Genomic DNA, 25,479 nt, shown 5'->3' with positions numbered 1-25,479 from the left:
CAGTCTCCTGAGTAACTAGGATTACAGGGAGCCACTGTCTAGTACTACTTTGTCACTTTTTAGCTGTGTGTCCTTGGAAAGTCACTGATTTTTCTGAGGCCCATAAACTTATATGAAAAACATAGCAAACAATTACTGCTTCACATGATTTTATAAGAGCTAAATAATACTAAGCATGTAAAGCAAATACAGGGTGTTGTGGCACATGCCTATAGTCCCAGCAAGGCTGAGGCAAGAGGATCACAAGTTAGAGGCCAGCTTCAGCATCACAGCAAGCAACTTAGTGTGACCCTATTTAAAAATTTAAATAGAAGGATTGAGGATATAGCTCAGTGATAGATTATCCCTGTATTTAATCCTTAGTACTGCAAAACAAAACCAACCAACCAACAAACAATACACATATATGTTAGAGTGTCTAGCACATAGTAGAAGATAGCTGTTACGCCAAACTTCTTCTGGAGGATTCCTAAACAATACTAGCAAGAATGAACTATTAGTTCCTTAGGGAAAGTAGGAAACTAGTAATGTGGAATTTAAAATTTGGTGAAGGACTGGAGATACAGCTCAGTTAGTAGAGTGCTTGCCTTGCATGTACAAGGCCCTGGGTTCAATCCCCAGCACCACAATAAAATAAAATAAAATTTGGTGAAGACTTGTTTATTAAATAACTGACTTTTTTTCCATTTTCAGATGCAAGCACTATAGAAGCAAATGAGGATATGGAAATTGCTTACCCCATAACTTGTGGAGAGAGCAAAGCCATTCTCCTCTGGAAGAAGTTTGTATGTCCAGGAATAAATGTGAAGTGTGTTAAGGTAATTGTCTTCTTGCTGAGATGTTTCAGGACTTTTCCTTTTCAAAGAGTGTTGTTTCAGTGCCTCCTCTCTCTCTTCCACCAAATCTTTTTTTTTTTCCTTTTTCTGCAGTTTTGAGGATGCAACGCATGGCCTTGAACATGCTAGGCAAGCTCTACCACTGAGCTACACTCCCAACTCCTAATCAGTGTTTTTGATTTTATAGCTGTTGTTCTATCATTTCACAGTAGAAAAAATAAGGGTTGACCTATATTTAAGTCCTATTGGAATATAAGTCCTATGAGAGTAGAAGACTTACCTGTTTTGTTCACTGCTATAAATCCAACCTTTAAAATGTTCCTTTTTTTTTTTTTTCCTTCCTTTTTGGATCTGGGGATCAAACTTAGGGCCTTATACATGATAAGCATACAACTACCACTAAGCTATATGCCTAGCTTGAATAGTCCATGATGTATAATAGATAATCAATAAATATTTGTTCAATGAATGACTAACTGGATGACCTTGACCAAGTTTTTTTTTTTTAATTATTGATTGACCTTTATTTTATTCATTTATTTGTATGTAGTGCTGAGAATCGAACCCAGTACCTCACACATAATAGGCAAGTGCTCTACCTCTGAGCCACAACCCCAGCCTTTGACCAAGTTTTTTAATATTTCAGAGCCTCATCCTAAAATCGAAATAATTATGTGTGTGTGTGTGTGTGTGTGTGTATATATACACACACGTATATATGTATTTTTACACATATCAATATCTATAATGCAAAACTGCTAGATTAAATCAGATAATATATGTAAATGCCTTGTACTAGTATGTGTTGTGGAAGAGTTTATTCAAAATTACTATTTATAAAAATAATCTTTACAAGAGCATAATGTGAACAGAATTGTTCATTCTGTCTGCCACCAATAAAGACAGAATGAACAATTCTGTTCACATTATGCTCTTGATTGGTGGCTACATCAGTATCCATAGATTCTAGTTATCACAATGGCATCATCCTAGATTAATTAGGATTATAGAATTTCAAGGCTCTGCAGTGCTGTTGTTTTCTACCATACTTGTTCTTTCCACCATCCTGAATCTTGAACTTTAGGCTGGATAGATTATTTCAGTTAATTTCCTCAGCCTTTCCAACACTAGAACAAACTTCTGGATTCAAAGTATAAGTCGATAGTAGATATTAATCAATTCATTTTCTATCTAGGCATTGTTTTGTCCGTAACAAATAGAGTTATCATTTCATTCTTTTCTCTCTTGACTTCCCTAAGTTGACATTGAACTGCTTTGGATTTTTTTTTTTTTTTTTTTTTTAACTTTAGTTCAATGATCAGTTGATCAGCCCCAAGCATTTTGTTCATCTGGCTGGCAAGTCCACTCTGAAGGACTGGAAGAGAGCCATTCGTCTGGGTGGAATCATGCTTAGGTAAGGTCTAGCACACACCTTTCAACAAACTTTGGGGCACTTAATTGTGGTAGGTCTTTTCCTCTTTACTTTGAGGTTTGTATTCTGTCTGAAGGATTGGCTTGAACATTCCATGCATTATTTGTTCTTTGTCAATTTGTTGTGTTTTTTGGGGGTGCTGAGGATTGAACTCAGGGGCACTTTACTACTGAACTACATTTTCAGGCCTTCTTTTTAATATTTTTTTAGTTGTTGGTGGACCTTTATTATTTATTTATATGCAGTGCTGAGAATAGAACCCACGTGTGTTAGGCAAGGGTTCTACCACTGAGCTACAACTCGCTCCCAACACCTTCTTATTTTTTATTTTGAGACAGGGTCTTTTTTTTTTGTTTGTTTGTTTAATTTTTTAGTTTTCCGTGGACACACATCTTTTTATTTTATTTTTATGTGGTGCTAAGGATCGAACCCAACGCCCTGCGCAGGCAAGCGCATTACTGCTTGAGCCACATCCCCAGCCCTTGAGACAGGGTCTTGCTAAGTTTCTTAGGGCCTCACTAAATTGATAACACTGGCCTTGAATTTGTGATACTTCTGCCTCAGCCTCCTGCGTCACTGGGATTACAGGCATTGGATACCATGTCCAGCTCATCAAGTTGTTCTTTTTTTTTTTTTTTGCTGTTGAACCCAGGAGCACTTAACCACTGACTCACATCTCTAGCCCTTTTTTAAATTTTATTTAGAGACAGGGTCTTGCTCAGTTGCTTAAAGCCTCACCAAGTTGCTGAGACAAGCTTTTAACTATCAGTCTTCCTGTATCAGCCTTCCAGACTGTTGGGATTATAGGCATGCAACACTGTGCCTGGCTATCAAGTTGTTCTTAATCCTTTTTCTTTCCTTCTTTTTTTGAAGTGCCGGGGCTCAAACCAGATCCTCATGCTTGCCAGGCAAGCCCTCTATCACTGACTTACTCTCTCAGCCCCCAACTTGTTCTTAAAATCTCTGAGATTTTAAGGCATAGTGGCATACACCTGTAATCCTAGAATTTTAGGAGGCTGAGGCAGAAGGATCACAAGTTTGAGGCCAGCCTGGGCAACTTAGTGAGACCCTATCTCAAAATAAAATAAAAAGGGTTTGGAAATGTATTTCAGTGATAGAGTGTCCCTGAGTTCAATTCTCAGTGTTACCAAAAAAAGAAAAAAAAAGTTGGATAGATCCGATACTCTCTTGGCAGAAAAGCTCTGAGTAGATGATAGTCCTGTTTGAATCCACCAAACAGAGAAGTCAAAGAGCAAGTGAAACAACCATGCAGCAGTGTAGGGTGTTCGACAAATCCTAGGATAATCTGGTGAAGTAGAAGGGTGCTTGAGCATTAACAGTTATACACAACAAATGCAATCCTCACCATCGCTGTACCCCAGAAATAAACATCAGAATGTGTAATATTCTGCACTCTCACCCCTTTTTTTGTAAAAAGTTTACCATTGTAGTTTTTCCCTCTTGAATATTAGCATTAGTTGGTATTCCTGGAACATTAATCTGCTGATAGAAAAATTTTAAATGTCAAGAATTACAAGTTGTCTATAGAACATGTATCAAGAGCCTTGAAAATATCTTATCCTTTGTCTTTTTAATTATTTTTAAAGAAATCTATCCTAAGGAATATCTATAATCTTTGTAGAGATTTAAGCATAAATCTTTTTATTGTAACATTTTTATGGTAAAAATTATAGTCTGCTTTAATATATAGTCAAGGGACTTCTAAAGTAAATTATGACTTGTCAGAAATCTGTATGAGTGTATATTATGGATTGTTTTTCAGTCATTAAAATATATTTGAAAAGTTTCACATGGAAAAATGCTTATGAAGTAATGTGAAAAAGACAAATATAAAACTGACTAAATGGGATATGGGGTGTAGCCCAGTGGTAGAGCACTTGCCTAGCATACATGAGGTCCTAGGTTCTATACCCAGCATTGCAAATACTTTTTTTTAAATAAGGATAAGGAAAATTGCCAGACACGGTGGTGTACGCCTCTAATCCCAGCAGCTCAGGAGGCTGAGACAGATGGATTGTGAGTTCAAAGTCAGCCTCAGAAAAAGTGAATTGCTAAGCAACTCAGTGAGACCCTGTCTCTAAATAAAATACAAAAATTGGGCTGGGGGGTGCTGGAGTTGTGGCTCAGCACTAGAGCACTTACCTTGCATGTGCAAAGCCCTGGGTTCTATCCTCAATATGACATAAAAATAAATAAAATAAGGGTATTGTGTCCAAATATTTTTTAAAAATAGGGCTGGGGATGTGGCTCAGTGGTCAAGTGCCCCTGAGTTCAATCTCCAGTACCTCCCCCCCCAAAAAAGAGAAAAGATTAAATATGTGACTTATCAATGTTAAAACACATACACAGGGGCTGAGGTTGTGGCTCAGTGGTAGAGCGCTTGCCTAGCATGTGTGAGGCACTGGGTTCAATATCCAGCACCACATTAAAAATAAATAAATAAATAAATAAATAAATAAATAAATAAATAAATAAATAAATGTATTATTAAAGAAAAAGAAAACATACACTGAGCTGTGGAGTTAAGTGGTAGAGTGCTTGCCTGGCATGCACAAGGGCTTGGATTCAATCCCCAGCACTGCAAAAAACAAAAGCAAATAATAATAATAATAATAAAAACGCCACATATTTACATACATATAAGTAAAACTTAGTGGCAGAAAATATGTGGAAATACTGGGGAGTGATATTGGCCAGGTACTGTGGCATATGCCTGTTATCTCACCAACTCAGGAGCCTGAGGCAGGAGAATTACCAGCTCAAGGTCAGCCTCAGCAAGTTAGCAAATCCCTGTCTCCAAATAAATAAAAAGGACCTATGATGTTGCTCAGTCATAAAGTACCCCTGGGTTCAATTCCCAGGACCAACCAAAAGAAAAGAAGAAAACATGCTAAAGATGTTGACATTGTCTGTTTATGAATTTAACCCAGGGGTACATTATCACTGAGCCACATCCCTCCCCCTTTTATTTAATTTAATTAATTTATTTATTTATTGGTACTGGGGATTGAACTCAGGGGCACTTAGCCACTGAGCCATATCCCTAGCCCTACTTTGTATTTTATTTAGAGACTCACTGAGTTGCTTAGTGCCTCACTTTTGCAGAGTCTGGCTTTGAACTCATGATCCTCCTGCCTCAGTCTCCTGATCCCCTTGGATTACTTATTTGAGACAGGATCTTACTAAGTTACTTGGGGCCTTACTAAGTTACTGAAGCTGGCTTCGAACTTGCAGTCTTCCTGTGTAGCATTTTTTTAAAAAAAGGCAAGTCATTTTCTTTATAGTTTTCTATATTTTCCATGGAAAATATTAATTTTTTTCCTTTGTGTTGCTGGGGATTAAACCAGGGCTATGTGCATGCTAGGCAACTGCTCTATTTCAGAGCTACACTCCCAGCTCATATATTTTCTTCATATATTATTTTTATATTCAGAAATACATAATCATTTTTTAAAAATTAATCCCAGGGAGCTGGAGTTGTGGCTCAGCAGTAGAGCATTCACCTACCATGTCTGAGGCCCTGGGTTCGATCCTTAGCACCACATAAAAATAAATAAATAAAATAAAGCTATTGTGTCCAACTACAACTAAAAAATAAATATTAAAAAAAAAAAAAGTGGGGCTGGGGATGTGGCTCAAGCGGTAGCGCGCTCGCCTGGCATGCGTGCGGCCCGGGTTCGATCCTCAGCACCACATACAAACAAAGATGTTGTGTCTGCCGAATACTAAAAAATAAATATTAAAAATTCTCTCTCTCTCTCTCTCTCTCTCTCTAGAAAAAAAAAAAAAAAAAAAAAAAAAGTTAATTCCAGGCATAAGCCAAACTCAGAAGGTCAAGGGTCATATGTTTTCTCTCTTGTGGAGGCTAAAGAGGAAAAAGGAAAAGAAAGGTGGAAGTCAGGGTTCTCAAGAAATCAAAGAGAGGGGGGATTTACCACTGAGCTATATCCCCAGACCTTTTTTTTATTGGGTACCAGGGATTGAACTCAGGGGCACTCAGCCACTGAGCCACATCCCCAGCCCTATTTTTTATTTAGAAACAGGGTCTCACTGAGATGCACAGTGCCTCGCTTTTTGACTGAGGCTGGCTTTGAACTTACGATCAAAGTTGCCTTCTGAACCGCTGGAATTATAGGCTCTTTCAACATTTTTTTATTGGTATATTATAGTTTTACATAAAGGCAGAATTTATTGTTACATATTCATACATGCACACAATATAAAAATATAATTTGGCCAATATCACTTCCTGGTACTTCACCCCTTCTTCCCCTTCTTTCATCCTCTGAATCCTTTCCTTACTGATCTCTTTGATTTTTTTTTTAATATTTTTATATTTAATTGTAGTTGGACACAATACCTTTATTTTTTATTTTTATTTTTATGTGGTGCTGAAGATCGAACCCAGGGCCTCACCATGTGCTAGGCACACGCTTTACTGCTGAGCCACAACCCCAGCCCTCTTTGATTTTTTTTTTTTTTTTAGTTGTAGATGGACACAATATCTTTATTTATTTTTATGTGGTGCCAAGGATCAAACCCAGTGCCTCACATGTGCTAGGCAAGAGCTCTGCCACTGAGCTACAGCCCCAGCCCTATTTTGTGTTTTATTTAGAGACAGAGTGTCATTGAGTCGCTTAGCACCTCACCATTGCTAAGACTGGCTTTGAACTCCCCATCCTCCTGCCTCAGCCTCCCAAGCCACTTGGATTACAGGAGTGTGCCACTCCCCCCAGCTCTTTTTCCTTTGTTTTAATGAAAGAAGTTTACCGAAACTTTATGTCTCTAAAAATAATAACAAATTTTTCTAGTCTAGGATTACTAATATGTCAGAATCTCATCCAAAAATTCAGATATCCCTGAGGCATTTCTTAGTTGTGCTGAGATTTGAACTAGTATTTTCCCTTTTCAGATTTGGTTTCAGTAACATTCTTAGTATATACCTGAGCTTAGTGATTATAGCAAGTAGAAGAGAGTATTCAAAATGAGTAAACTCAGAAGAAAGGTGCTGATAAATATGGGCAGGCTCAATGAAAAATTTGTAGTCCCAATTAGAATTTTTGCAACCTAATGATTTCTAATACTGTTAGGTTTTATTAATTTACTTAGTGGGCTAAGCAGTGTTGTCTCTATTTGTTCCTAAGGCCCAGGTTTTTGTTTTGTTTTTGTTTTTGTTTTTTTGATACTGGGGATTAAACTCAGGGGCACTTGGGGCCCTTGACCACTGAGTCCCAGAGCCCCAGAGCCACTGAGCCCCACAGCCACAGAGCCACAGACAGGGTCTCCCTGAGTTGCTTAGTGCCTCGCCATTGCTGAGGCTGGCTTTGAACTCGTGATCCTCCTGCCTTATCCCTCTTAGCTGCTGGGATTAAAGGCATGCACCACCATACCTGGCCAGTTTTTCTCTTTTAAATGAAGTGCAGGCTAAACTGGTACTTATTTCTCTTTCCACAGGAAAATGATGGACTCTGGACAGATTGATTTTTACCAACATGATAAAGTTTGCTCTAATACCTGCAGAAGCACCAAATTTGATCTTCTGATTAGCAGTGCAAGAGCTCCAGTGCCAGGACAGCAGACAAGTGTGGTGCAGACACCCACTTCGGCCGATGGTAGGGGGTAGGAAACCACCTGAAAACCCGCTGTGCTTTTCAGCAGTACTTTCCCCCTCTTTTCTCCTTTGTGTTTCTCAGTTTCAATTTTTGTGAGCATTGATATGCTTTGTGCTAAGGTATGGTAATCTTGGATGGGATTCTATGTCTTGGAAACAGATCTCTTTTTTTTCCTCTAAATAATTATTATTGCCCAGATCTTCTTCCTTGTTTCTTCTTAGAATGCATGGTAAGCATTAGAAAGATGGTTCAATAGTTAACACTTATCCAGTGGTTTCACTTTGGTGCCTTTGGGCATATCAAGGTTGAAATTAGACTGTTCTGAAAATCCTTTGCACTATTAGAGGTGAAGACAGCAGGGTAGATTAGAATGATGAATAGTTTTCAACTGTTGAACTGAGATTTATCAGTGTGTCATTGACTGGGCTGGACTATGAAGAGCCTGCCATAAGTCTCAGAGAGCTCTGCCTGGGTGGGCTCCAGATTACCAACATGAGACTTCCTCACAGATGAATGGGATGGGCACCCACATCAGTCTTTTTGAATTTGGACCTAAGGCTCCTCGCCATCCAGCAAAGGTATAACTTTATGGGAAAGATTATTCAAAAGGATTTAATCAGCCCAACTGGAGACTTAGCCATAGTTGAATAAAATCTGTCTCAACTACTATCATAAACTTATAGATATGCCTGATAATAATCATAAGAATGCTCAAGGATCTAAAAGGTTAGGGAAGTACTGTTTTTGAAAAATGATCTCTTGGGCTGGGGATGTGGCTCAAGTGGTAGCGCGCTCACCTGGCATGCGTGCGGCCAGGGTTCGATCCTTAGTACCACATACAAACAAAAATGTTATGTTCGCCGAAAACTAAAAACTAAAAAAATAAATATTAAAATTCTCTCTCTCTCTCTTAAAAAAAAGAAAAATTTGGATTGGTTCACATTTACCATTCCTTTCATGTATAAAAAAAAGAAAAGAAAAGAAAAATGATCTCTTTACTTTTAGTTTTGGCCAGCCCTAATATTCTATGAGAAAACACTGGGAAAGTAGAAGACAAATCTCTTGGAACCTAAATTCCCTTCAAAAAAATATAAAATATCTAGCAGTTTGTATTTTTGCACACATGACTCATTTAAAAAGCAAAAAATGCTTTGAAGTGTTTTCCTTTTATTTGGCCCAAACTCCTTTACTTCTTTATCCATATTAACATTATTCTTTTGTTTGATTATTGATTAACTCCAGTGTGTATAGTCCACACTTGTCTATATTGCTTGCTAGATTAATTTGATTTTTCTCCATTCTCTTTGTTTTAAAGCAATTTATGTATTTATTTATTATTATTTTTTTTTAAATTAATTTTTATTGTAGGTTGTTCAAAACATTACATAGTTCTTGATATATCATATTTCACACTTTGATTCAAGTGGGATATGAGCTCCCATTTTTACCCCATATACAGATTGCAGAATCACTTCAGTTGCACAACCATTGATTTACATATTGCCATTCTGGAGTCTGTTGTATTCTTCTGCCTTTCCTATCCTCTACTATCCCCCCTCCCCCCTCCCCTCCCCTCTTCTCTCTCTACCCCCTCTACTGTAATTCATTTCTCCCCTTTATATTTTCCCTCCTTTCCTTAAAGCAATTTATAGCTGGGATTTTGTTCTTCTCTATCAATCTGTTGTTCATGGATCTCTCTCTCCCTCTCTCTCTCTCTCTCTCTCTCTCTCTCTCTATTTATTTATTTTTTTATTGGAACTGGAAGTTGAACCCAGGGATATTTTACCACTGAGTTAGATCCTTAGCCCTTTTTATTTTTTGAGACAGAATCTCTCTTAAGTTCTTAGGGCCTCACTTAATTGCTGAGGATGGCCTCAAATTTGGCAATCTTGCTTTAACTTCCCAAGTCACTAGAATTATAGGCATGTACCACTGCACCCAGTGGATCTCTTACCTGATTTCTTGAGTCTCCATTTTTCTTGCCTCTTTTTCACAGACTGATATAGCTAAGCAATAATAAACTTAGATATTCTAAATGCTTACTATCAAATGTGTTTATAGGCAAAGCTTCCTACTTTTACATAATTTAAGGTTCTCCTCATCCAATTAAGTGGGTAGCCTGGTGATCATGCTTATATTCAATCTCTTTCAAAAGCAGATTGCCCTTTCGTGATTTTATTTTTTCATTTTATTACTATTATTATTATTATTTTATTACTGGGGATTGAACCCAGGGGCACTTAACCACTGAACCACATCCCCAGCCCTTTTTTATATTTTGTTTAGACATAGGGTCTTGCTAAGTTACTTCGGGCCTCACTAAGTTGCTGAGGCTGGATTTGAATTTATAATTCTCCTGAGCCACTGTGATTACAGGTGTGCACCACTGTTCCCAGCTTCCTTTCATGATTTCGTAAGTTATCTGCCTATCTTTCCCTCCTACCCCCTTCTTTTTTCTTTTCTTTTTTTTTTTTTCCCTGTGCTGGGGAATGAACCTAGGGCTTCACACCTGCTAGTGCTAGGCAAGTGCTCTGCAATTGAGCTACATTCCTAGCAATCTTTCCCTTTGTATTCAGAGTAAAAAAGCCTTTCTTTTGCAAGGCAGGTTTTCTTTAGAAAATTCAATAATCATCCTAGCTTGCTTAAGAGTCTAGTTCTTTTTTTTTTAGTACTGGGAGTTGAACTTGGGGGCATTTGGCTACTGAACCACATCTCTAGCCAAATTTTGTTATTTTATGTAGAAACAGGGTCTCACGGGGTTGCTTAGTGCCTCATTTTTTAAAAATATTTATTTATTTACTTTAGTTTTAGGTAGACACAATATCTTCATTTTATTTTTATGTGATGCTGAGGATTGAACCCAGTGCCTCACGCATGCTAGGCGAATGTTCTACCTCTGAGCCACAACCCAAGCCCAGTGCCCCACTTTTTTGCTGAGGCTGCCTCAGCCTCCCCAGCTGCTGGGATTACAGGCGTACACCACCATGCTCAGCTAGGAGTCTAGTTCTTAAAGCATGGACCTGCAGGCAAGAAGTGAGCATGTTTGTTTGTTTGTTTGTTTAATACCAGGGATTGAACCCTTGGGTGTTTAACCAATAAGCCACATCCCCAGCCCTTTTTTTTTTTGGTACTAGTGATTGAACTCGGGGGCACTCGATCACTGAGCCACATCCCCAGCCCTAATTGTGTATTTTATTTAGAGACAGGGTCTCACTGAGTTGCTTAGCGCCTTGCTAAATTGTTGAGGCAATTGTGATGCTGAGGCAATTGTGTTGAAGAACTTGTGATCCTCTTGCCTCAGCCTCCCAAGCCACTGGGTTTATAGGTGTGTGCCACTGCTCCCGGCCGTATGTTTTATTTTGAGACAGGGCCTCGCTCAGTTGCTTAGGTTCTTGCTAAGTTGCTGAGACTGGCTTTGAACCTGCTATCCCCCTGCCTCAGGCTCCTGATTCGGCATATACCACCGCACCTGACAAGGCGAGCATGTTAAAGTAACATAGGCTGTGTGTCTGTATAAGATAGAAGGTAGCTATAGCTTTTGCATAAAATTCACTGGCCTCACATGTAATGGACTTCTTTTAGGTAGCATCACACAGATTGCCATCTCAGAAGAGAGCATGGAAGAGGCAGGACTGGAATGGAACTCGGCTCTCACCGCTGCTGTCACCATGGCCACAGAAGAGGGTGTGAAAAAAGACTCTGAGGAAATTTCAGGTACTTTTCCATATCTTGTATGGGGTTTTTGTTTGTTTGTTTTTTATTTTATTTTTTTTGCTACTGGGAATTAAACCCAAGGGAGCTTAATCACTGAGCTACACTCCAGCACCTTTTATTTTTTATTTTGAGACTGTATCTTACTCAGTTGCTTAGGGCCTCGCTAAATTACTGAGGCTGGTCTTGAACTTGTGATCATCCTGCCTCAGCCTCCCAAGTTGTTAGGATTATAGGCATGCACCACCATGCTAGTATCCTGTAGGTTTTTATGACCCTTACCATCACTATGATTATGGACAAAGAAGGCTTTTTAATATGAATAATACTAACCATAGTTAAATATCTTATTTTAATCTATGAAGTTGCCCTTCAGAGTCACATTTTACACATGAAGATTTGGAAAGGTTCAGCAGCTTGCCTAAGATGAACCACACAACCAATAGGTGTCAGAGCTGAAATCAGCTGTTTGACTCTGTGTTCTATATTTTCCCTCCTATCAAATTGCCCCCAACTTTGGCACATTTCTTCAAACTTCAGGATGTCCAGAGGAATCAGTGGCACATGCCTGTAATCCCAGCAGTTTGGGAGGCTGAGGCAGGAGGATTGCAAGTTCAAAGCCAGCCTCAGCAATTTAGCGAGGCCCTAAGTAACTCAGTGAGACCCTTTCTCCAAATAAAATAAAATTTAAAAATGGGGTGGGGTGGGGCTGGGGATATTGCTTAATGGTTAAGTGCCCCTGGTTCAATCTCCGATACAAAAAAAAAAAAGGATGTCTGAAGGCAAAATTAGATTGTGGGTGGTGCAGAGGATGGGGATTAATGATTTACTTAGAGGGGATCAGAGAGGCTTAATATAGTTCTTCATTTATTAATTCATCTAATAAACATTTAATTGGTAATTAGTTGCAAGATTCTAGGTGCATAAATGAAAAAAAATGGCAACCTCCCTCAGGGAACCTTTTTTTTTTTTTTTTTTAAATATTTTTTTAGTTGTAGATGAACTCAATACCTTTATTTTATGGGGTGCTGAGAATCGAACCCAGTGCCTCACACGTGCTAGGCAAGCACTCTACCACTGAGCCCACAACCCCAGGCCCCCTGGGGAGCTTATAGTACTATCTATCCAATAAGGGAGAGTATATCTTTTGATTAATATTTAGTTTAATATCTTTATTATTCTAACTTAATAATATTAAATATTATCCAACTTAAAATTAAATTTGAATGTAATTAATACTTAATAATAAATATTTAATGTTTAATATTTCGCTTACTATCTTTATTAGAAGAAAATATCTTTTTCTTTTTTGTTTTTTAATTTTTTAATTTATTTAATTATCTGTTTTTATAGACAGAGCCATAACAAAATAAGGGTATGACAAATTGAGGCAAGCTCCTAAGTGACTGGAGGGGCCAAATAATTAAGTAACAACTCAGGAAGGCAGCTAGTGTCCCAAAGTTCTTTCCCTTTTTCCATTAACAACCCAACAAGAAATCCTTTTGAATTGAAATAATTTTGAATTAAACATCGTAGAGATGTGCTTAGGTAGGTTTCTTTGTTTACTCTCTATCTTATCCTCTTGTGCCAGAGGACACGTTGATGTTTTGGAAAGGAATAGCTGATGTAGGCCTGATGGAAGAGGTTGTCTGCAACATACAGAAGGAAATAGAGGAGCTCCTAAGGGGAGTTCAGCAGCGGCTCATCCAGACTCCTTTCCAGGTCACAGGTGAGTGCACTGATCCTAACAACAGTGGTCATTTATCAAATACTCAACAACTGTGGGCAGGTCCTTTTAGTCTCACAGCAACTCTGAAGTACGAATATCATTATCTCCATTTTACAGATAAGGAAAATAAAGCTCATAAAAATTAAGTCACTTGTTTAAAGTTCATAACTGGGTTTTAAACTCAGGTCTGGCTATGTTTTTTCTACATGTAGTTTTTCCTTTATAAATAGTGCCAGAAATAAAATACTTTCTCCATACCCCTGCCCCACGTTCACTCTCTAACTCACACGCTCTCTCTCTCTATTGTATATATATGAATGTGTGTGTTTGTATGCTTGATCTTAGCCAAAAGGCTGAGAAGCAATGTGTGTGTGTGTGTGTGTGTGTGTGTGTGTGTGTAAGTCTGAAAATTAGAAAAATCTATCTGGTTTTAGATGATGATGATGATGATTATTTTTGGTACTGGGTATTGAACAAAAGGTACTTTACCACTGAGCTGCATCCCCAATCCTTTTTAAACTAGGTTTCACTAAGTTCCAACTTGTGATCCTTTAGCTTCAATAGAAGTAGTCAGAGTATGAGTAGTGGGATTTATATTTTTAAAAGACCACTCTGATTGCTCTCTGAGAGTTTATGGGTCATAAGTGGAAATAAGAAGATGAACTGGGAGAGTTTAAAGGATTAGTCCAAGCAAAAAATGAAGCTGAGGGGCTGGGGGCTCAGCAATAGAGCACTCACCTAGCATGTGCAAGGTCCTGGGTTTGATCTTTGGCACCACATATAAATAAAATAAAGCCATTGTGTCCAACTACAACTAAAAAATAAATATTTAAAAAAAAAAAAAAGTGAAGCTGAGGACTGGGACTATATCTCAGTGGTGGAGTATTTGCCTAGCATGCATAAGGTCCTGGGTCCAATCCCCAGCACCAGAAAATAAAAAGAGGAGAAAAAAGAATAGAGGAAATCTGTGGATTCAGTGCAATCTCAATAAAATTCCAGTAGGATTTTAAAAAAGAAATGAAGCCAGGCATGGTGGTACACAACTGTAATCCTAGCAACTCAGGAAACCGAAGCAGGAGGATCACAAGTTCCAGTCCAACCTTGGCAACTTAGGGGAGACACTGACAAAATTTTAAAATTTGGGGGGCTGGGGATGTGGCTCAGTGGTAGAGAACTAGCCTAGCATGTGCAAGGCTGTGGCTCAGTGGTAGAGAACTAGCCTAGCATGTGCAAGGCCCAGAGTTCATCCCCAGCACTGAAAAAAAAAAAAATTAAATTAAATATTTATGTATTTATTTTGATCTATTTTTAAATTTATATTTATTTATTTTTAAAATTTTGGTACCAGGGATTGAACCCAGTGCCTCTTAATCACTGAGCCACTTCCCCAGCCATTTTTCAAAATATTTTATTCAGACACAGGGTCTTGCTGAGTTGCTTTGGGACCTGACTAAATTGCTGAGGCCGGTTTGAACTTGTGGTCCTCCTGCCTCAGCCTCCTGAGCCACTGGGATTATAGGTGTAACATCACACCCAGCCTAACAACTCTTTTTTTTTTTTTTTTTTTTTTAGAGAGAGTGAGAGAGGGGAGAGAGAGAGGGAGAGAGAGAGAGAGAGAGAGAGAGAACTTTAATGTTTCTTTTTTAGTTATTGGCGGATACAACATCTTTTGTTTGCATGTGGTGCTGAGGATCGAACCCGGGCCGCACGCATGCCAGGCAACGCGCTACCGCTTGAGCCACATCCCCAGCCCCCTAACAACTCTTTTTACCCCCTGCAATACTAGGGATTGAACCCAGGGCCACATGTATAAGCTGTTTTCAGCCCATTTTACTTTTTGTTTTGAGAGAGCCTTGATAAGTTGCCTGGACTGGCCTTGGACTTATAGTCCTCCTTCCCCAACCTCCCAAGTAGCTAGGATTGCAAGCATGTGCCACCACAACCAGCTACTGACAAAATTTTCAAGAACTTTTATAGAACATGTGGGCACAGTGACTCGGAAGGCTAAGACAAGGAGATTGCAAGTTTGATACTAGCCTCAGCATCTTAGGGAGATCCTGTCTCAAAAAGGACTGGTGATGTATCTCAGTGGTAAAACACCCATGGGTTCAATTTCCTGTTTCAAAGAAAAGAAAAGTTTTCTAAAAGGGAATAGAGATAATACTTTGTGTGGGGGGGGGGGTGGTGGTGGTGGTACTGGGAACCCAGGGACTCAAGCATGCCAGGCAAGCACTCTACCAAGAACTATATCCCCAGCCCCAGAAGTAATACTATTAATAATAATATTGGGGGCTGGGGTTGTGGCTCAGCGGTAGAGTGCTCACCTAACATATGCGAGGCCCTGGGTTTGATCCTTAGCACCGCATAAAAAGAAATAAATAAAATAAAGGTATTGTGTCCAACTACAACTAAAAATAAATAAATATTTAAAAAATAATATTGCATACCTGCCAGAGGTAGTGGTGCATGCCTGTAATCCCAGTGGCTTGGGGAGCTGAAGCAAGAGGATCACAGGTTCAAGGCCAGCCTCAGCAACTTAGCGAGACCGGCTCAAAATAAAATATTAAAAAAGCGGCTGGGGAGCTGAGGATATAGCTCAATTGGTAGAGTGCTTGCCTTGCAGACACAAGGCCCTCGGTTTGATCCCCAGCACCCCTGCATCACACACAGACAACAACAACAACAAAAATGCTGGAAATGTGACTCAGTGGTTGAGTGCCCCTGGGTTCAATCCTTAGTATCAAAATAATAATAATAATAATAATATTGCATACCAGTCCTCACATGTGACACTTAAAATATATTTCTAATCCTCATATCTATTTTACAGAGTATTTACAGAGTAAGTATTATCAGTTCTATTTGTTTCAGATGGGAAAACTGAGGGAGTGAAATGACCTACCGTAGGTCACACAGATAGTAGCAAAACTAGAGTCAGTGCTTAGCAGGGGTGAGGCCCTAGGTTCAATTCCCAGTACCAAAAGAACAACCATAAAACTAGCAAAACTAGTTTTCAAATTTAGGTCTTGGGGCCTGGGGATATAGTTCAGTTGGTAGAATGCTTGCCTTGCATGCACAAGGCCCTGGGTTCATCCCCAGAACCAAAAAAACAAAACAAACAAATTTAGGTCTTATCTAGTCTAGCCACAACATTTTCTTTCTTTTTTTTCCTTTTCTTTTGTTTTCTCTTTTCTTCTCTTCTCTTTTCTTTCTTTGGATTGAACCCCAGGGCACTTAACCACTGAGTCTTATCTCCAGACCTTTTTTTGTATTTTATTTTGAGATAGGGTCTAAGTTGCTAAGGCTGTGTTTGAATTTGCAATCCTCCTGCCTCGGCTTCCCAAGCTGCTGGGATTATAGGCATGTGCCACCATGCCTGGCAAGCCACCATATTTTCTATACTGAAAGTAAAAACTTATAACCAGACAGAGGATATTTTTTTCTGATTTCTTTCTTTCTTTATATGGAAAGACATAGGTGTAACAATTAAATTAAAAAGCATTTATACATGTGATAAATCTTTGTATAGAAATTATTAAAATGCAATGAGGAAAATTTCATAATCTCTGGATTGTTTCATATTAATCAATAGCACAACAGGGGGGCTGGGAATGTGGCTCAAGCGGTAGTGCGCTCGCCTGGCATGCGTGCGGCCCGGGTTCGATCCTCAGTACCACATACAAACAAAGATGTTGTGTCCGCCAATAACTAAAAAATAAATATTAAAATTCTCTCTCTCTCTCTGTCTCCCTCTCCCACTCTCTCTTTTAAAAAAAAAAAATAGCACAACAGGAAGCTGGTAGAACATTTGTTTTTTACTCTACAGGCATGTATTTTGTTTTAAATAGATGCTGCTGTTCTCAACAATGTGGCACATACCTTTGGCCTAATGGACACAGTTAAGAAGGTTTTGGACAACAGAAGGAACCAAGTAGAACAAGGAGAAGAGCAATTTCTCTATACTCTGACAGGTATGTATTTCTCTCCTTAGTACATATACTAATGTCCCTGAATCTTGCCATTTCCTTGTTAATGTTTGTTGAGACTGACTTTTTAAAAAAATTTTATATATCAGATTTTGCTTTTTGCTTTTTGAAAAACAAACAATCCACCTGAGGGAAGGTGGATTAAAATAAAGGAAAAAAGTGGGAAGCCAACATCATGATCCTTCTGTATCTTTTGGAGGAGTAAGATGTCTGCTAGATTGCTTCATTAATCAAATAATGTTGGTGACAGAAGACACAAATTAATCTTTGTCATTTTTTGAAACATTTTTCTAGTTGTAGATGGACACAGTATCTTTGGGTTTTTTTATTTTATTTTATTTATTTTTTTAATATTTATTTTTAGGTGTAGATGGACACAACACAATGCCTTTATTTTTTTATGTGGTGCTGAGGATCGAATCCAGGTCCTGTCCATGCTAGGGAAACACTCTACCGCTGAGCCACCATCCCAGACCTTGGGTTTTTTAAAATATTTATTTTTTAGTTGTAGTTGGACACACATTTTTATTTTATTTATTTATTTTTATGTGGTACTAAGGATCAAATCCAGGGCCTTGCACGTGCTAGGCGAGCGCTCCACTGCTGAGCCACAACCCTATTTATTTATTTATAAATTTAGAAATTTATTTTGCTTAATCCATGAGCTTTATATAGCTTTAGTTTAAAAAAAAGAGAGAGAGAGGAAACAAAAATAGTGAGACCAAGACACTATTTTCAAAGTCTGGGCTCTTCTAGCCTTCCAAATACAAGAGCTCTGAATGTTGTATATAGCAATTGGAAGAACAAGACAAAAATATGAATGGATCTGTGACATTTTATAAAACAAAATTTTAGGTTAACTGAAGGATCCTTCCTTCATTTTAATAATTGCTAGGTTGAAGTTCACCATGTTAAAAAAAAAGGGGGGGGGGCATGAATTTACATTGCAAAAGGTGTCCACAGTGTATTAGTGACATTCTTTTATTGACCACTGACATAAATTCATTTAGAGTGAAATATTTTAAGCCAAAAAAAAATCCCTTTTTTAAAAAAGGGAGTTTAAGTATTGTTGGCATTCTCATGGTTCCTCTACACTCTCCTGGCTGTTCCGACGGGTTTGTTTTTTGTTTTGTCTTTCTCTCTCTTTTTTCCCCCCTCTCTTTTTTTCTTTACTTTTTCTCATTTGAGTCTTACCACCATTTAAGTTATGCTTCCAACTTTGTATGGTTTGTAAGCTTTCCCAGAAATAAGACCACTGCTGAACTACCACAAAAGTATTAATTTATTTTTTTATGTGGTGCTGAGAATCGAATACAATGCCTCACGCAGGTGAGGCAAGAGTTCAACCACTGAACCTCAACCCAGCCCAAATCTTCCTCATTTTACATTATTATTTTTTTAGAATAAACTGCATTCATAAAAATAAAACTTCATAAAAATATGGAATGCTTTACAAAGTTACGTGTGGTCCTTATGCAGGGGCCATGCTAATCGCTAATCTCTATATCATTCCAATTTTAATATATGTGCTATTGAAGCAAGCTCATTTTTACATTATTGATACTGCTTCTTTTGGTAGATATAAATTTTGCACCTTTACCATTATTTATGGTAGTCAGAAATTACAAGCACCTAGGTAATTTAACTCTTTTTACAATCAAGACTTTGTGATCATTTTCAAATTAGATCTTGTTTTTCTTTTATGGTACTAGGGCTTAAAATATTTTAACATTGACATGTTAAAATACTGTTGTTTTAAAAACATTGTTTTAATGGAGCTGGGGCTATAGCTCAGTGGCAGAGCACTTGCCTGGTATGCGTGAGGCACTGGGTTCAATCCTCAGCACCATATGAAAATAAACAAATAAAATAAAGGCATTCTGTCCATCTACAACTACAAAAAAAATTAAAAACAAAACAAAACATTGTTTCAAGCTTATTTTTTTACATCTAGTTTATATATTTGTCATTGTTGTTGTTATTTGGTACTGGGGATAGAACTCAGAGGCCCTTTACCACTGAGTCACATTCCTAGTCCTTTTTCACTAAGTTGCCCAGGCTGTTCTCAAACTTGCAGTTCTCCTGCCTCCATCTCCAAAATTGCTGGGATTACAAGTGTGTGCTGCCACACCCAGATCTAGTTTGTCTTTTAACTTCAGTTCACTGAGTTTTGGTCCCCCTGAGAATGCTAGGATGATCATTCTCCCTCTTGACTCTGTATAGATAATTGAGAGGATAAATGATCTGACAGAAAAGCCTAGAGTAGATCTCTTGTCATTTTACTACTAGCCTGGCACTTTCTCTTACCTTGAAACTTTAATCTATCAACAGAATGGGTTTTTATTTTTTGGAGTACCAGGAATTGAACTCAGGGGCACTCAATCACTGAGCCACATCCCAGCCCTTTTTTTGTATTTTTTTATTTAGAGACAGGATCTCACTGAGTTGCTTAGCACCTCACTGTTGCTTAGGCTGGCTTTAAACTCACAATCCTCCTGCCTTAGCCTCCCAAGCTGCCATGTTTACTGGGGTGTGCCACCGTGCCCAGCAGCGGAATGGTTTTTGTTAGAAATGTGGGCTTTTGCTGGGCATGGTAGTACACACCTGTAATCCCAGCAATTTGGGAGGCTGATGCAGGAGGATAGAACTGTTAAGACTTCTTTCAGACTGGGGATATAGCTCAGTTGGTAGAGTGCTTGCACCAGGCCCTGGGTTCAATCCCCAGCACCATAAGACTTCTTTCAGTTCTATAATTCTTAGAGAGTTATTCTGTAACTCACTTTAGACATCTCTGGGTTCATGGTAGACTGGCAATTTGGGTCACCAGCAAAGGAGTTTTCCAGTCAAAGTAGTTTTCCGTCAAGGTAATCTTGATTTGAAGGACAGTTTGAGAGCCATTGTGTTTTTAGAATGATTCCAAATGTATTGTGCAGATACTTCTTATTTCATCTATAGACCTAGGCAGGAATATTTAAGCCAGAACACCAATTGGATGATCTTAGAGAAGTAGAGAATAGAATAGTAGTTGCCAGAGTCTGGGAAGGGTGTGAGGGAAGGAGGGTTGGAGAAAACATGGTTAATGGGTGCAGGGGTGCAGTTGGATAGGAAAGTAACTTCTAATGTTCTTTGGCACAGTAGGATCATTATGGTTGAAATCCATTAATTGAAATTTCAAAATAGTGAAGAGAGGAATTTTTTGGGGGGCGGGAGGTACCAAGGATTGAATATGGGGGCACTTAACCACTGAGCTATATCCCCAACCCTTTATTTTTATTTAGAGACAGGGTCTCACTAAGTTGCTTAGCGCTTTACTAAGTTGCTGAGGTTGGCTTTAAACTTGCAATCCTCCTGCCTCATCCTCCTAAGCAGCTGGGATTACAGGCATGACCCACCATGCCCAATTGAAGAGAGGATTTTGAATATTTCTAACACAAAGAAATTATATCTCTCTGAAGTGATAGATATGCCAATTATTTAATCTGATCATTGCATATTGTATACATGTATTGAAATACCACCAGGACCCCATAAATATGTACAATTAGTACATATCAATAAAAGAGACTGGAGAAATAGGTCAGTTTTAGAGCATGTGCTTAGCATGCTTGAGGCCTTGGGTTTATCTTATTGGCACTGGGCATTGAACCCAGGGCTGCTTTAAGCTTGAGCTACATCCCCAGTCATTTTTGTTTTTAAATTTTGAGATATGGTCTTACTAAATTACCCAGGCTGGCCTCAAATTTGGCAATCTTCCTGTCTTAGCCTTCCAAATTGTTGTGATCTCAGTTATACATCACTATGCCCAGCTAAAGCCTTGGATTTAAAACTTGTACTTGTGAAAAGGAAAAGAGAAAAAAAAGACCAGCTGGAGGCTTCTTTGGTTTGCATTTTGGTGATAGCTGACAAAATGCTGGAGGAGCTTTTAGAATTGAAAGTAGGATCACAGCTTGAAAAGATTCTGAACTGTTACCCTGCCTATAATTACACAAAGAAATGTAATTACTGGAGGGGTTTTAAAATCATCCAGTCTAGTCATTTTGAAAACAGTGGAGTCTCTTCTCTGAGGCTACATAGTGGATAAACCAGGGCAGGATTCCATGTCTCTTGATTCCCAGTTTAATGTTCCGAAGATTATACTTCCCACCACACAGTTTTTTGTTTTTGTTTTTTAACTCCATAGACTTGGAACGCCAGTTGGAAGAGCAAAAGAAGCAAGCCCAGGATCATAGGCTGAAATCTCAGACAGTTCAAAATGTGGTACTGATGCCTGTGAGCACTCCTAAGCCTCCAAAAAGGCCTCGGCTCCAGCGGCCAGCCTCCACCACCGTTCTGAGCCCTTCTCCTCCTGTGCAGCAACCACAATTCACAGTCATCTCACCCATCACTATCACCCCAGTGGGTCAGTCATTTTCCATGGGCAATATTCCAGTGGCCACCCTCAGCCAGGGCTCCAGTCCTGTGACTGTCCACACACTGCCTTCTGGCCCTCAGCTCTTCCGATACGCCACAGTGGTCTCCTCTGCCAAGAGCAGCTCACCAGAAACAGTGACCATCCACCCTTCATCTAGCTTGGCACTGCTAAGCTCTACTACCATGCAGGATGGAAGCACCCTGGGCAACATGACCACCATGGTGAGCCCTGTGGAGCTGGTAGCCATGGAGTCTGGCCTGACCTCAGCACTTCAGGCAGTTGAAAGCACCGCAGAGGATGGGCAGACCATCATTGAAATTGACCCAGCCCCAGACCCTGAAGCTGAAGATACTGAGGGCAAAGCAGTCATCTTGGAGACAGAGTTGAGGACTGAGGAGAAAGTAGTGGCTGAGATGGAAGAACACCAGCACCAAGTCCACAATGTGGAGATTGTGGTCTTAGAGGATTGACTGGGGATCTCGGGGCCAGGAGATATGTTTTGGTTTGGAATTTTAATTATTTGTTTATTTTTATCATTGTCCCACTCATTTCCACATAGGATCCTTCCTTTTTTTTTTTTTTTTTTAGAACAAAATTTCATTGTTATAATTGAAAATGTTGGATTCCTCCCACTCTCTCATTGAAAAATGGACAAAACAAACTGCCCTTCCACAGTTGAGAGTAGGTCATTCAATGTCTTAATCATCTTACTCCATGAAAGTTATTTTTTTAGGGGAGGCATCAAAATAACCAGAAATCCTTTCCAGACTAGTCTATCTGTGTACGCATGTGGTTTTATTCTTGTAAAGATGATTGACCAAACTTTGGAACACAGATCTGACACTGGAAGGCAACCCATTCACATGTGGATGCAGAAGTATGCTTTTTTTTTTTTTTTTTTTTTTTGTATCTTGGAAAGGATTCTCAGAGGGCAGTGCAAAACTCTGAAACAAAAAGAAGTTGAACTCTGTTTGGAGGGGAAGGTAGCATGCTAGCTGCAGCTTAAAAAGGGAAATGCTTTCACAAGGATGGGGCAAGGGAATTATCGTACCTACAAAGGTGCAACTGATATCACTTAAGATCTCTGAGGGTTGTTACTAGGGGTACCATTTGAAAAGAGGCCAGTAATAAGTGGAAGTGTACATTTTCACAGAGTAAGTGATAACAGTGGCCTGTGGCTTTGCTGAAATAGAAATCAAGGGACACTACAGCTATGCTTTAAAGTTCAAGGTGATAGCTTCCTTGCCCCCCACTTTGTAGAAGCACTTATCCTCCTAACCTAGGATCAGTTCTTTCATTTGCAAACTGTGTGATGTGGTGTAAATTGCTCTAGTCCTTAGAGTGTGGCTGCCTGTGGGTGGGACTCCAAGGCCATCATTTTTATTGCATGACTCCAGGAACAGGGGGAGTTCCTCATTCGACCAGCTTCCATCTTTGATGGGGCCTTTCCCCCTCCTCCTTCTTGGCTTTGGAACCAAAAGCAGTCACTCATTTGGTGCTTCCTCTTGTTCTCCCCTCTACCCTCAATTCTTAATGGCATCTGTCTTCTGGATCCCACGCTCTTCAGCTTTTTGGCTGATTTGGAGATCAGTGACAGGTGCCTGCCTGCCTTCATCTCCTTTTAGATTCATTTATACCACAGATGTTTCTGTGAGATACTGAGCTCATAAAAAAGCCTTAGGCTTGGCAGGGAAAACTGGTAACACCCCCAGCCTTTCCTGAGGCACCAACTAAATGTCTCCTCTTGAGTGAGCTGGACTCCCTGGGAAAGAAACATTATCTGTGACATTATATTATAGGAAATGTACCAGGAATGTCAATAGTAATGTCTTGTGTTTTTGTTTTTGTTTTTGTTTTCCTAAATGTTGTTTGTACATTTAGAGCTGGCAATTTTTTTTTTTTTTTTTTTTTTGTGTGTGTGTGTGTGCTATGATTCCTTCTCTTTGACCGGTCCTCTTCAGTGTTTGGGATAAGAGTAGACCCTGTTTTTTTTATTTCTTTGACTGCATTGTTTACTGCACCAGGATAACATAGGGAAACTACAGGCAACTTTAATGAAAAAATAGGTCAAAAAAAAAAAAAAAAAAAAAGCACATACTTTAGGAATGGGAGGATTTTTTTTTTTTTTTAATTAAAAGCAAATCTTTGACCTGTAGTTTCTTTCTTTTTTTCTTTCTTCTTTTTTTTAAAGAAGGCTTTTCTCTGAAGGTGTGTTTTTTCCCAACAGATGTTGGAAACTGTATCAAAGCCAGTGAAAAGTGTGTTCTGCCATCCCTCGGATGGCTGCATATAGCCAGAGAAGCCCTCTAACTGGGGAGGGTCAATCTTAAAAGTTATAAGAGTGAGACTTCTGAACTCTGTACAAGTAGTGGTTTCAGCTTTAAAATTAGGGGTTTATTTTTTTTTTTTTCAAAGTATTTAATAGACTTAGCATTCAGTTTAGAAAAAAATCTTTGGCCTTTTACATATCTTTAGTGAGGGAAGTGGCTTCTGTTATCTGCTTCTTTAGTTTTTCTCCTGGTACATAAACAAAAACAAAATCTCTGTCTAAAGACTGAAGCTACTACTTGAATCTAGAAAGGCACATCTCATCCCTATTGTGATCTTTAGGGATACTTTTCTCTTTCCCAGAAATGAGAGGACCAATTCAGAATAGCAGAGAAACCCTAAAGATTCTGGTGAGCTAGCTCAGGTTCCTTTCTTTTCCCCATCAGAGCTGTTGGTAGTGTATAAGGTAGCATGAACATCATTCTTCCAATGTCAAGAGATCTCCTGAAGACACAACCTGTTGACTTTCTGAATATTCCAGCTGGTGAAATACATGAGCTTTACTGTTTTGCTGGTCTTCCAATGACCTGTCATTATTAGCTGCGGTAGCCATTGCTCTGTGTGAGTTCCCTGACTCCCTGGTCTAGGTGATTTTAACTGGGGTGAGACATCAGCAAGCCCCTGATACGTGCATAAGCAGCTGCAATGAATCTACTCAGGTTGATTTGACAGGCGCCATCTATCTTTCTATTCATTCATTAAATAAACATTTATGAATATCACTTATGTGCCAGGCTTTGTGCTAGGCACCAGAAGTGCAGAGATGAAGACAGTGCCTACATTCAAGGAGGTGAATGTATGAGTTACTTGATGAGTTACTTCTCCAAACCTCTGGAGTTGCGGACAATCTTCCAATATATTTGGTTTCTTTTGTAATCCTATGTATCTTATTTTATGCATTGAAAAACATTATTCTGAGAATTGGTCCATAGATTTCAGGATTGTGCCAAAGAAACAAAAAGGTGAGAAGCTACCTCCAATGAGATACTGAAACATGGAGGTGAGTGCAGCTACAGGGTCGTTAGCCTGGAGATAAGAAAGCAAAGGGTCAAGCTCCTAACTCAGGGCGGGGTTCATAAAAGAGAAATAATCTTTAATCTCTTGCTGCTTCTGCCTGCAGAGGCAGGCAGAGTCAGTGGATGGGCAATCTCCTGAGAGTGCCTCACTGGAGAAAAATGAGTGTACCTGGGCTTCTCCAGGTTTCCATCAAATGAAACCAGGGCTGAATCTGGTGTAGGACTGGAATCTAGCTGGTAAAGGGGAAATGCTTCAGACCCTGCCATGTGGTTTCTCCAAAGGCCTGAGTGAACTGTACGACTGTCTTGTCTTGGCCATGTCCCTGTTTGGTCCGTGCCTTATTCCCATATCCTTCTTAATTTCCATATCTAACCTGCCCCCCAAAGTAGTGATTCT

The 25,479-nt window shown here is 39.1% G+C and overlaps 1 protein-coding gene and 1 non-coding gene across 4 annotated transcripts in view; one reads left to right on the top strand and one right to left on the bottom strand.

Moving 5' to 3' along the window:
* The window catches only part of Gmeb1 (glucocorticoid modulatory element binding protein 1), a 44,280-nt gene extending 19,040 nt beyond the window's left edge, over positions 1-25,240 (top strand). For all 3 annotated transcript variants that reach the window (XM_076860926.1, XM_076860928.2, XM_076860929.2), the window contains 7 exons: positions 694-818; positions 2,147-2,250; positions 7,744-7,901; positions 11,484-11,615; positions 13,204-13,341; positions 17,190-17,312; positions 21,508-25,240. In XM_076860926.1, coding sequence (XP_076717041.1) covers positions 694-818; positions 2,147-2,250; positions 7,744-7,901; positions 11,484-11,615; positions 13,204-13,341; positions 17,190-17,312; positions 21,508-22,208 — 1,481 coding nt within the window. In that variant the 3' untranslated portion in view covers positions 22,209-25,240. The remainder of the gene's footprint in view (positions 1-693; positions 819-2,146; positions 2,251-7,743; positions 7,902-11,483; positions 11,616-13,203; positions 13,342-17,189; positions 17,313-21,507) is intronic.
* Positions 18,762-18,872, bottom strand: LOC143405285 (U6 spliceosomal RNA). Its single transcript, XR_013092006.1, has one exon. It is a non-coding gene; the product is annotated as a U6 spliceosomal RNA (small nuclear RNA).
* Positions 25,241-25,479: the final 239 nt, after the last annotated feature.

Source organism: Callospermophilus lateralis, chromosome 7 (assembly GCF_048772815.1).
Source record: "Callospermophilus lateralis isolate mCalLat2 chromosome 7, mCalLat2.hap1, whole genome shotgun sequence".
NCBI classification, from domain to species: Eukaryota; Metazoa; Chordata; class Mammalia; order Rodentia; family Sciuridae; genus Callospermophilus; species Callospermophilus lateralis.
This window is presented reverse-complemented; position numbering and strand designations above follow the sequence as displayed.